The sequence below is a fragment of the Tachyglossus aculeatus genome, chromosome 13, assembly GCF_015852505.1.
Source record: "Tachyglossus aculeatus isolate mTacAcu1 chromosome 13, mTacAcu1.pri, whole genome shotgun sequence".
NCBI lineage: Eukaryota > Metazoa > Chordata > Mammalia > Monotremata > Tachyglossidae > Tachyglossus > Tachyglossus aculeatus.
The window spans coordinates 1,658,776-1,671,869 of record NC_052078.1 but is presented as its reverse complement, the minus strand read 5'-3'; the positions used below and the strand labels follow the sequence as shown (position 1 = coordinate 1,671,869).

Sequence of the window (13,094 nt, the reverse complement as noted above, 5' to 3'; positions counted from 1 at the left end):
AGTCCAGTGCTCTGCACACAGTAAGCGCTCAATAAATATGATTGATTGAATGAATGAATGAATTATTACTACTATTACTACTATTATTACTACAGTGCTCTGTGCACAGCACTCAATAAAAGCGATCGAATGAGTGAATGAAATGCCACTGAATTCATTCCTTCAATCGTAAGTAAATCGTAAATTGTAAAGGTCAAATCGTAACGTAAAAGTAAATCGTGATTGAATTGTAGGTTCAAACAAGCGCTCAATAAAGCGCTCACTGTGTGCAGAGCACTGGACTAAGCGCTTGGGAAGTCCAAGTCGGCAACCTATAGAGACGGTCCCTACCCGACAACGGGCTCACGACCTAGAAGGGGGACAAAAGCCGGTTTATGTGTTTTATTTTGTTGTCCGTCTCCCCCTTCTAGACTGTGAGCCCGCTGTTGGGTAGGGACCATCTCTAGATGTTGCCAACTTGTACATCCCAAGCGCTTAGTACAGCGCTCTGCACACAGTAAGCGCTCGATAAATGCGATTGAGTGAACGAATGAAAACCAAACACGTGGACAGGTGTCAAGTCGTCAGAACAGATCGAATTAAAGCTACATCAATCAATCAATCAATCGTACTTATTGAGCGCTTACCGTGTGCAGAGCACTGTACTAAGCGCTTGGGAAGTACAAGTTTTGCACATCATTAGCAAAATCAATAGAATGGTAAATATGGACAAGCAAAATCAATCAATCAACCAATCAATCGTATTTATTGAGCGCTTACTGAGTGCAGAGCACTGGACTAAGCGCTTGGGAAGTACAAGTTGGCAACACATAGAGACGGTCCCGACCCAACAGTGGGCTCACAGTCTAGGAGGGGGAGACGGAGAACAAAACAAAACATATTAACAAAATAAAATAAATAGAATAGATATGTACAAGCAAAATAAACAAATAAATAAATTGAGCAATAAATCTGTACAATATAGATAAATAGAGGGATATAATATAGATATATATATCTATAATATAGATATATAGAGGGATAAATCTGTACAAACACATATACAGGTAGAAGGCCCGGCACCTAGTAAGCGAAGCGGTCGCCCCAACATCTCCCGGGCCGGGGGCGGGACTGGGGGTGGGAAATAATAATAATAATAATAATAATGTTGGCATTTATTAAGCGCTTACTATGTGCCAAGCACTGTTCTAAGCGCTGGGGGGGTTACAAGGTGATCAGGTTGTCCCACAGCGGGCTCACAGTCTCAATCCCCATCTTCCAGATGAGGCCACTGAGGCCCAGAAAAGTGAAGTGACCTGCCCAAAGTCACCCAGCTGACAATTGGCGGAGCGGGGACTTGAACCCATGACCTCTGACTCCAAAGCCCGGGCTCTTTCCACAGAGCCTTTCTAGTAAGACTGTGAGCCCACTGCTGGGTCGGGGCCGTCTCTCTAGGTTGCCAACTTGGACTTCCCAAGCGCTTAGTCCAGTGCTCTGCACACAGTAAGCGCTCAATAAATACGATTGATTGATTGATTGATTGATTGAAAGGGGGCTGTTTTGGGGGGCCGGCTGCGGGCATGGCCAGGGCCCAGCTGTCGGGGTGCCCGCGAGCCGGGGCGCGGCCTGGCAGCGGGCGCGTCGTCGCGGCCTCGTGCTCGGGGCCCGGGGCCCGGGCTGGCTGTGCCCGCGGGAGCTGGGCCGGGCGGCTGCGTGTCGGAGCTGGTCTCTCCCGCTGCCGAGCCAGTGGCCCTGGAACATTTTCCATTTTCCCCCCCTTTTCTCCCGCACCCCTCCCGCGCTGGCCCGGTGCCCGGGAGGCGGTGGAGGCCGCGGCTTCTTGTACCCGGGAGCCGGGGAGGGCAGGGAAACCAGAAAACCATTACCGCGGGCCCCCGGGGGCGGGGAGGGGGCATGTGTGGGTTTGGGTGACGGGGGGTGCCCGGCTTGTACTTTCTCAAGCGCTTAGTACAGTGCTCTGCCCACCGTAATAATAACGATGGCATTTATTAAGCACTTTTACTATGTTCTACAAGGTGATCAGGTTGTCCCGCTTGTACTTTCCCAAGCGCTTAGTACAGTGCTCTGCCCACCGTAATAATAATAAGAATGATGGCATTGATGGCATTCTAAGTGCTGGGGATGTTACAAGGTGATCAGGTTGTCCCGCTTGTAATAATAATAATAATAATAATAATGATGATGATGATGGCATTTGTTAAGCGCTTACTATGTGCAAAAGCACCGTTCTAAGCACTGGGGGGATACAAGTTGATCAGGTTGTCCCACGTGGGGCTCACAGTCATCGTCCCCATTTTACAGACGAGGTCACTGAGGCTCCGAGAAGTTGCCCAAGGTCACACAGCAGACATGTGGCGGTGCTTGTGCTTTCTCAAGCGCTTAGTACAGTGCTCTGCCCACCGTAATAATAATAAGAATGATGGCATTGATTAGGCACTTACTATGTTCTAAGTGCTGGGGATGTTACAAGGTGATCAGGTTGTCCTGCTTGTAATAATAATAATGTTGATGGCATTTGTTAAGCGCTTACTATGTGCAAAAGCACCGTTCTGAGCGCTGGGGGGATACAAGGTGATCAGGTTGTCCCACGTGGGGCTCACAGTCATCATCCCCATTTTACAGATGAGGGAACTGAGGTTCCAAGAAGTTAAGTGGACTTGCCCAAGGTCACACAGCAGACATGTGGCGGTGCTTGTGCTTTCTCAAGTGCTTAGTACAGTGCTCTGCACACCATAATAATAATAAGAATGATGGCATTGATTAAGCACTTACTATGTTCTAAGTGCTGGGGATGTTACAAGGTGATCAGGTTGTCCCGCTTGTAATAATAATAATACTGATTATGGCGTTTGTTAAGCACTTACTATGTGCAAAAGCACCGTTCTAAGCGCTGGGGGGATACAAGGTGATCAGGTTGTCCCACGTGGGGCTCAGAGTCCTCATCCCCATTTTATGAGGGAACTGAGGCTCCGAGAAGTTAAGTAGACTTGCCCAAGGTCACACAGAAGACATGTGGCAGTGCTTGTACTTTCCCAAGCGCTTAGTACAGTGCTCTGCACACCATAATAATAATAATACTAAGGATGGCATTGATTAAGCACTTACTATGTTCTAAGTGCTGGGGATGTTACAAGGTGATCAGGTTGTCCCAGGGGGGCTCACAGTCTTAATCCTCATTTGACAGATGAGGTCACTGAGGCCCAGAGAAGTGAAGTGAGCCCACTCTTCTAGACTGTGAGCCCACTGTTGGGTAGGGACTGTCTCTATATGTTGTCAACTTGTACTTCCCAAGCACTTAGTACAGTGCTCTGCACACAGTAAGCGCTCAATAAATACGATTGATTGGTTGATTGAAGTGACTTGCCCAAAGTCACACAGCTGACAATTGGCAGAGCCGGGATTTGAACCCATGACCTCTGACTCCAAAGCCCGGGCTCTTTCCACTGAGCCATGCTACTTCTCTAAGTAGGCGCTCAATAAATAAATGAATGAATGAAATACCACTGAATGAATATTGTACTGTACTTTCCCAAGTGTTTAATACAGTGCTCTGCCACACAGTAAGCTTGCAATAAATCCAGTTGAATGAATGAATGAATCAATCAATCAATCAATCGTATTTATTGAGCGCTTACTGTGTGCAGAGCACTGTACTAAGCGCTTGGGAAGTACAAGTTGGCAACGTATAGAGACGGTCCCTACCCAACAGTGGGCTCACAGTCTAGAAATGACTATAGTTGCATAGCACTTTCCCAAGCGCTTAGTACGGTGAGAAACAGCGCGGCAGAGTGAGTAGAGCACAGGCCCAGGAGCCGGAGGTCATGGGTTCAAATCCCTGCTCAGCTCCCCTGCCAGGGAAGATGGCTGCCGCCCAGCCTCTACCACCCTTTGGGAATGGGGTCATCGGATCCAGCCCCCCGCCTCCACCTCAACCTCCCGGATTCATGTCATTGTGAGCATTCATTCATTCAATCGGATTTATTCAATCGCATTCATTGAATGAATGAATCATTGATTGAATGAATATTCTTTCAATCATTCAATGATTTATTGGGCGCTTACTGTGTGCAGAGCACTGGACTAAGCGCTTGGGAAGTCCAAGTCGGCGACATCTAGAGACGGTCCCTACCCGACAGCGGGCTCACAGTCTAGAAGGGGGAGACGGACAACAAAACAAAACATATTAACAAAATAAAATAAATAGAATAAATACGTACAAGTAAAATAAATGGAGTAATAAATATGTACATACTTTTATACAGGTACATATACCCCCCTTCCGGAGCCTTGAGAGAGAAGGTACGTATAATATTGTCACGTTGTCCCCTCCCAAGTGCCTAGTACAGCGCCCTGCACGTAGTAAGCGCTCAATAAATATGACCACCTGACTTACTCTGAGAACAGGGGGCGGAATTCATTCAATCCTAATTTCTGAGCGCTTACTGTGCGCAGAGCACTGCATTAAGTACTCGGGAGGGTCCAATCCAACCAGCGTGGCTCAGTGGAAAGAGCCTGGGCTTTGGAGTCAGAGGTCATGGGTTCAGATCCCAGCTGTGCCGCTTGTCAGCTGTGGGACTTTGGGCAAGTCACTTCACTTCTCTGGGCCTCAGTTCCTCATCTGTAAAATGGGGACTAAGATTGTGAGCCCCACATGGGACAACCTGATCACTCTGTATCCTCCCCAGCGCTTAGAACAGTGCTTTGCACATAGTAAGTGCTTAATAAGTACCAAAATTATTATTATTATTAACCATAAACGGGTACGTTTATATATATATATATATTTTTTTTTTTAGTTCGTTTTTCTCTGGAAACTCCCTCTCCCAGGCAGACTCTCCACGGGTGCCACTCTGCCTTGGGAGGTGCCACCTCAGAAGGCATTGGTGGGCGAGGAAACCAGCCCGGGGGGCACTCGGGGGTCTGGCTGGCCCCTCAGACCACCCTGTCCCTCCCCCCGGTTAGCCAGTCATTCATTCATTCATTCAATTGTACTTCCCAAGCGCTTAGTACAGTGCTCTGCACACAGTAAGCGCTCAATAAATACAATTGAATGAATGAATGAATTTATTGAGCGCTTACTGCGTGCAGAGCGCTGGACTAAGCGCTTGGGAAGTACAAGCCGGCAACATATAGAGACGGTCCCTACCCAACAGTGGCCTCACAGCCTAGAAGGGGGAGACAGAGACCAAAACAAAGCATATTAACAAAATAAAATAATTAGAATAAATATGTACAAATAAAATAGAGTAATAGTAAGCGCTTAATAAATGCCATCATTATTATTATTACTGTACACTGTAAGGTCATTCTAGGCAGGGAACTTGTCTGTTTATCATTCTACTGTCCTCTCCCAAGCGCTTAGTACAGTACTTAGAGAAGCAGCATGGCTCAGTGGAAAGAGCCCGGGCTTTGGAGTCAGAGGTCATGGGTTCAAATCCCGGCTCCACCACTTATCAGCTGTGTGACCTTGGGCAAGTCACTTAACTTCTCTGGGCCTCAGTTCCCTCACCTGTAAATGAGGATGAAGACTGTGAGCCCCACGTGGGACAACCTAATCACCTTGTAAACTCCCCAGCGCTTAGAACAGTGCTTTGAACATAGTAAGCGCTTAATAAATGCCATCATCATCATCATTACTCTGCACACGGAAGCGCTCAATAAATACGATTGAATGAACGACTACTGGAGCATTTGGGAAATAGTAGACGATCCCCGCCTTTAAGGCGTTTACGGTTCCACTGAGTGTAGAGTCCAGTACAGTCAAACCCTGCCCTCAAGTTATTCCAGTCTAATCCCAATCCTCAGTCCAGACGTGAGGAGGAACTGAGTTTGGTTTCTCCGGACGATTTCCTTTACCCCATGCATCTTTTAAAATAATAATAATAATAATAATATTTGTTGGGGCTCACAGCCTAAGTAGAAAGGAGAACAGGTATTGAATCCCCCTGCTCTGCACACAATAAGCACTCAATAAATATGATTGAATGAATGAATTTGGCAAATAATAATAATGGTATTTGTTAAGCGCTTACTATGTGCAAAGCACTGTTCTAAGCGCTGGGGAGGTTACAAGGTTGTCCCACGGGGGGGGCTCACAGTTTTCATCCCCATTTTCCAGATGAGGTCACTGAGGCACAGAGCAGTAAAGTGACTTGCCCAAAGTCACACAAGCTGACAGTTGGCAGAGCCGGGATTTGAACCCACGACCTCTGACTCCAAAGCCCGGGCTCTTTCCACTGAGCCACGCTGCTTCTCGTGCTCTGCACACCGTAAGCGCTCAATAAATACGATTGAATGAATCCTTGAGGAGCCCCCGTCCACTAAAGGGGCTGGACAGATGGATGCGGTCTGGCCTTTGGGTACATCTGAGCCAGGGGGATGACTGGATGGACAGACAGACGTGGGGAGCGATGGTCAGGAGAGGAGGGGGCCTGACAGCTGGACACGGTCAATCGTACTTATTGAGCACTTACTGTGAGCAGAGCGCTGTATTAAGCACTTGGGAGAGGACAATTTGACAATAAAATAGATACACTCCCTGCCCACAGTGAACCTAGAGTCCAGGCCTTGAGGGTCACCAGTCCGGCAGGGAGGCCGGACTGAAGGACAAAGTCCGAGCACCGAGGAGCCCTGGTCCGGCAGGGAAGCTGGGAGGGTATAGTTTTACCCCTCTACACTGGTCAAGCGCTTAGTACAGTGCTCTGCCCACAGTAAGCGCTCAATAAATGCGATTGAACGACTGAGGTGGGGGGGGGGCGAGGCTGGGTATGTTCCGGAAAGAAATGCCGGTCGGTCAAGAGAGGCAGCGTGGCTCAGTGGAAAGAGCCCGGGCTTTGGAGTCAGAGGTCGTGGGTTCAAATCCTGGCTCTGCCACTTGGTAGCTGTGTGACTCTGGGCAAGTCACTTCACTTCTCTGTGCTTCAGTTACCTCATCTGGAAAACGGGGATGACGTCTGTGAGCCCCACACGGGACAACTTGATTACCTTGTATCTACCCCAGCGCTTAGAACAGTGCTTTGCACATAGTAAGCGCTTAATAAATGCTATTAAAAAAAAAAGAAAAAGCCTCTTGGTCAGGCGAGGCCTGAGGTGGAGAGCACCTCTTCAGCCTCCATCCAGGCTAGTCCCGCAGCGGGAGGGAGGGCGGTTAGACACGAAGCCAGAACCGTCCACCCGGGACGAACGAACGGCCCGAGGACGCCTCTGCCCGCCGGGCCCCTCGGAGATGAGGAGATGATGGAGGACGAGGAGATGATGGAGGACGAGGAGATGATGGAGGACGAGGAGATGGAGGGCGAGGGAGAGAGCGCGTCTGCAGTCCTAAATTAGAGAGCGGGGAGCAGGGCTGGGCTTAGCCCGAAACAGCTGTGAGCCGGGTCTCCGGTCGGGTGGGTGAGTTTCAATCCACCTGGTAGGTTTCTTCAATTAGAAAGCATGCCGCAGCCTGCAGGAATCAAAACGATTTCTCCTCCGCTCCCGGCTGGGGGCCGACACCGCTGGCTCGGGGTGACTCAGCTAAACCCCCACCCCCACGGAGCCCTCCGCAAGCCGGCCCGTGGACCCCCGACTCCGGCCCCGGAGGGTGGGGGCGGCCCCGGACGGAAATCTGACCCCGATCCCTCGCGCTGTGGCCCCCGCGGCCCGCTCGGCCTCCTCTCGGCCCAGGCCGGGCCCGGGATCCCGTCTGCTCGCGCTCTGGGCCGGAGAGGGTGAGGGGCTCGCGGGGGGCCCTCAACAAGAATGGAGGCCGGAGTGAGGCTCCCCCATAATAATAATAATAATAATGGCATTTATGAAGCGCTTACTACGTGCACTGTTCTAAGCGCTGGGGAGCTTACAAGGTGATCAGGTTGTCCCACGGGGGGCTCACGGTCTTCATCCCCATTTGACAGACGAGGTCACTGAGGCCCAGAGAAGTGAAGTGACTTGCCCAGAGTCACCCAGCTGACAATTGGCGGAGCCGGAATTTGAACCCATGACCTCTGACGCCAAAGCCCAGGCTCCTTCCACTGAGCCACGGTGATTCTCCCCATGCCCCAGGCACCCCGGCCTGGCAACCCCTCCAGTGCTCAGCGCTTAGAACAGTGCTTTGCACATAGTAAGCTCTTAGGACAGTGCTCTGCACACAGTAAGTGCTCAGTAAATATGATTGAATGAATGAATAAATGCCATCATTATTATTATTATTATTATTAGCTGTGACCTCTGACGCCATAGCCCAGGCTCCTTCCATTGAGCCACACCGCTTCTCCCCATGCCCCCAGCCCCCTGGCCTGGCACCCCCTCCAGTGCTCAGCACTTAGAACAGTGCTTTGCACATAGTAAGCACTTAGTACAGTGCTCTGCACACAGTAAGCGCTCAATAAATACGATTGAATGAATGAATAAATGCCATCATTATTATTATTATTAGCTGTGATCTCTGACGCCAAAGCCCAGGCTCCTTCCATTAAGCCACACTGCTTCTCCCCATGCCCTAGGCCCCCCGGCCTGGCACCCCCTCCAGTGCTCAGCGCTTAGAACAGTGCTTTGCACATAGTAAGCACTTAGTACAGTGCTCTGCACACAGTAAGTGCTCAATAAATACGATTGAATGAATGAACACCATCATTATTATTATTATTAGCTGGGAAACAGTGTGGTCTAGTGGCTAGGGCCCACGCCTAGGAGACAGAAGGACCTGGGTTCTAATCCTGCACAGTAAGCGCTCAATAAATACGATTGATTGATTGATCGATTCTCTGGGCCTCAGTTCCCTCGTCTGAAAAACGGAGATGGAGACTGTGTGTCCCACGTGGGACAGGGACTGTGTCCAACCCGATTTGCTTGTATCCACTCCAGTGCTTAGTACAGTGCCTGGCACATAGTAAGCGCTTAGCAAATGCCATAATTATTATTATTATTATTATTATTCAAATGCCGGTCCCCAGTGGTCCAGTACTGACCCAAGAAGGGAGGGCAGGGGCGTCATGATATCATCATCATCATCAATCGTATTTATTGAGCTCTTACTATGTGCAGAGCACTGTACTAAGTGCTTGGGAAGTACAAATTGGCAACATATAGAGACAGTCCCTACCCAACAGTGGGCTTACAGTCTAAAAGGGGGAGACAGAGAACAAAACCAAACATACTAACAAAATAAAATAAATAGGATAGATATGTACAAGTAAAATAAATAAATAAATGAATAAATAGAGTAATAAATATGTACAAACATATATGTGGACAACTCCAACCAGAGGGGACTCTGAGGGGGTCATCGCATCCATCCCCCTGCCTTCCAACAGGACTGCATCTGATGATGATGATGGTATTTGTTAAGCGCTTACTATGTGCAAAGCACTGTTCTAAGCACTGGGGGGATACAAGGTGATCAGGTTGTCCCACCTCGTGGGGCTCACAGTCTTAATACCCATTTTACAGATGAGGGAACTGAGGCCCAGAGAAGTGAAGTGACTTGCCCAAAGTCACACAGCTGACAAGTGGTGGAGTCGGGATTTGAACCCATGACCTCTGACTCCAAAGCCCGGGCTCTTTCCACTGAGCCACGCTGATCTAATCTGTCCAGAGCAGGTGAAATTCTCTCTCTCTGGAGTCTTTCGCTACTTAATAATAATAATTGCCAGCCTTGTTGCTACGAACGAAGCGCTGTGTTAAACGCTGGGGTAGAGACAAGCTAATCAGGTTGGAAGCAGTCCCTGTCCCACATGGGGCTTCCAGTCTAAGAGGGAAAACAACAGGTATCGATGCCCCATTTGGCAGAGGGGGAAACCGAGGCCCAGAAAAGTGAAGTGACTTGCTCAAGGTCACCCAGCAGGGTAGCGGCAGAGCCAGGATCTCCGAATCCCAGGCCCCGGCTCTTCCCGCAAGGCCATACTGCTCCTCCTCCCTCTCGCTGCCATCAGCCGACCCCCTGGGATAGCCAACGGGCCACTGGCATCCCCCTCCCTGGTCGATTTCAGCAGGAAGGATTTGGGGTCCTGAAGGAGAAAAAGCACCGCTAAATGGCTGGAGCCTGGGCCTGGGAGTGAGAAGGACCTGAGTTCTAATTCCGGCTCCGCCACTTGTCTGCTGTGTGACCCTGGGCAAGTCACCTCACTCCTCTGGGAAGCAGCGTGGCTCAGTGGAAAGAGCCCGGGCTTGGGAGTCGGAGGACGTGGGTTCTAATCCCGGCTCGGCCACTTGTCTGCTGTGTGACCTTGGGCAAGCCACTTAACTTCTCCCTCATCTGGAAAATGGGGATTAAGACTGTGCACTTAATTCAGCGCTTACAACAGTGCTTTGCACATAATAAGCGCTTAACAAATACCATTATTATTATTATTATATCTACTCCAGTGTTTAGAACGGTGGTTGGTGCGTAGTAAATGCTTAACAAATACCATCATTATTATTCTTCTTATCAGTTCCCTCATCTGTAAAAAATGGGAATTAAGACCGTGAGCCCCATGTGGGACGGGGACTGTGTCCAACCTGATCACCTTATATTCACCTCAGTGCTTAGAACAGTGTCTGGCACGGAGTAAGCGCTTAACATGTATGTTGCCAACTTGTACTTCCCAAGCGCTAAGTACAGTGCTCTGCACACAGTAAGCGCTCAATAAATACGATTGATTGATTGATTGATTGATTGATTAACTTTTAGACTGTGAGCCCACTGTTGGGTAGGGACTGTCTCTATATGTTGCCAATTGGTACTTCTCAAGTGCTTAGTACGGTGCTCTGCACAATTGATGATGATGATGATTAACAAATACCAGAAAAAAAAAATGCCAGGAACAGGGAACGTGGCTGCTGGGTTTTAGGCTCCCCTTTCCCTCCATCACCTTGTCTCTGTGACTCAAGTCCCTCCTTGCCCCGTGCCTTGGTTTCCCCAGGTGGAAGCGGAAAAGGGGAGGGGGAGGTCTGGCCATCCCGGCTCCAGTACCGGGAGGAGCCGGGCTGGACGATGAGATTTTGGGTTCGGTCGGCCGCAGGGCCAGACGCGATGGGGCCGCGACCCGTCCTCGGTCCGGCTGGGGTCTGGGATCTGGGGGACCAGCGGTTGGGTAGTGGGGCTTGGTCCTGGGGTGAGGGGGGCCGAAAGGGAGGAGGCCCGGTGGTCTTGGGTTTGCCGTGTGGCCTCTCTGGGCTTCAGTCGGTCGGGGGGCGTTGGGGGACCACCTCCACCTGACCCCCGGGATCGGTGGGGTGAAGAGGAAGCGGGGCCAGTTGCTCAAGAGGATGGTTTCCGGGGTGCGGAGGGGGTTTCCCGGGAGAGTTGGCACAGTCAGGGGCCCAAGGGTGCGGGTTTCGACTGAGGTGGGCGGGCGGAGGAAGTGATTCACCGGAAGCCAGAAGAGAGGTTGCGGGGGAGCGGGCCGGCCCTCTCCTCTTTGCTACCCCAGTTGGGGGTGAGGGGGACATGGGGAGGTCTGCCAAGCGCAGGGGCAGCAGAGCCCCGACCCAGGGACGGTTTGAGCGGTCCCGTTCAGCAGCAGGGGGATGGATGAGTTGACCCAGTCCAGGTCTCCTCAGCCCTTCCACCCAGGGGCCTCAGAGAAATCAGGCCGCGGACCTAAAGGAAGTCGGGCGGTGGGCTTGAAAGGAACCGAACCGATCTCTGCTCTTCCTCTCTCTTCTGGGCACGCGGTCTCTGGCCACGGAGGATCAGTCATCTTTATCGAGCGCCTACTGTGAGCAGGGCACTGTACTCAGCGCCCAGGATAAGACGATAGACCAATAAACAGACACGTTCACTGCCCACGATGAGCTTACTGACTAGAGGGGGAGACAGACAGGAATGTGAATAAATTAGGGATATGGACGTAAGTGCTGTGGGGCTGGGAGGGAGGATGAGCGAGTCTGGGCGACGCAGAAGGGAGTGGGAGAAGAGGAGGGGAAGGCCCCTTGGAAGAGTTGGGCCTTCAGTAAGGCTTTGAGGGCTGAGCGAATCATCATCTGTGGGATTCGAGGAGGGCGGGAATTCCGGGCCGGAGGCAGGATGTGGGCGAGAGGGGGGTGGTGAGATGGCAACTGGGGGTCGGACTGTTGAGCGGGGTGCTCCAGGGGCTTTGGGGGGTGGCTCTGGGGGTGGGTGGAGCAGGGTCAGGGGTGTGTTAGGGAGTCTATAGGGCCTGGGGGGTAGTGGGGTCACAGAGGGTGTCGGGGTGCGTGTGGGATCTGGGAGACGGAAGGCGGGGTGGCATGATGGATGACTGGTCACTAGAGGGGGAGTAGATGAGGCCAGGGGTCCGCGGGAGAATCGCTGGGCATCGACAGGGGCGGGGGGTGCGGTCCTGGGGGAGCCACCCCCTCCCCCCGCCCAGCGCTGACCGCGCCCTCGTCCGCAGGTCTCTGGCCATCGGCCCCCAGCACTCGTCCCTGGGCACCCAGCCCATCCTGTGCGGCTCCATCCCCGGCCTGGTGCCCAAGCAGCTCCGCTTCTGCCGGAACTACGTGGAGATCATGCCCAGCGTGGCCGAGGGCGTCAAGATCGGCGTCCAAGAGTGCCAGCACCAGTTCCGGGGACGCCGCTGGAACTGCACGACCGTCAGCGACAGCCTGGCCATCTTCGGCCCCGTCCTGGACAAAGGTAGCGCCGTGATGGCCGCCCCAGCTCCCCCCATCATCCCGGACCCGGCCGCTCCGATCGCGCCCGGTCATGCTGGCCCTGCTGGTCACCCCTGGTCGCCCCTGCTACCCAGATGCCCCCCAGTTAGCCTGTCCGGGTCACCCTTGTCACCCCGGAACATCCCAGCTGTGCTGGACATCCCAGCCACTCCCAGTCATGCCCGTTCATCCTGGCCATGTTGGCCGCCCCAGTCCCTCCGATCACCCCTGGAAGTCACACCTGGATCGCCCCTGGTCAGTCGTGCTGGCCGTCCCGGGCACCCCGGCTGTCCCGGCCACCCCACCCCTCTCTGTGCTGGTCTGGTCAGCGTCTGCGGTGCCCTGGTCGGGACTCTGCCCACGCAACCCCTCCCCCCACAGCAGCCAGGCCCGCTCCACTCCCAGATCCACTCCCTTGGCCTTGGGACATTGCTCTCTCCCACTTGGGATAATCCCTTCCTTCCTTCCTCCCCCTCCTCCCGCTAACCCCACCCCGACCT

The 13,094-nt window shown here is 52.1% G+C and overlaps 1 protein-coding gene across 1 annotated transcript in view; it reads left to right on the top strand.

The window, feature by feature from the left end:
- WNT3A (Wnt family member 3A) overlaps positions 1–13,094 on the top strand; it is an 85,094-nt gene that overhangs the window by 30,333 nt on the left and 41,667 nt on the right. Inside the window, exon 2 of the mRNA XM_038755942.1 lies at positions 12,336–12,577. Within this exon, the coding sequence (XP_038611870.1) occupies positions 12,336–12,577 (242 nt within the window). The remainder of the gene's footprint in view (positions 1–12,335; positions 12,578–13,094) is intronic.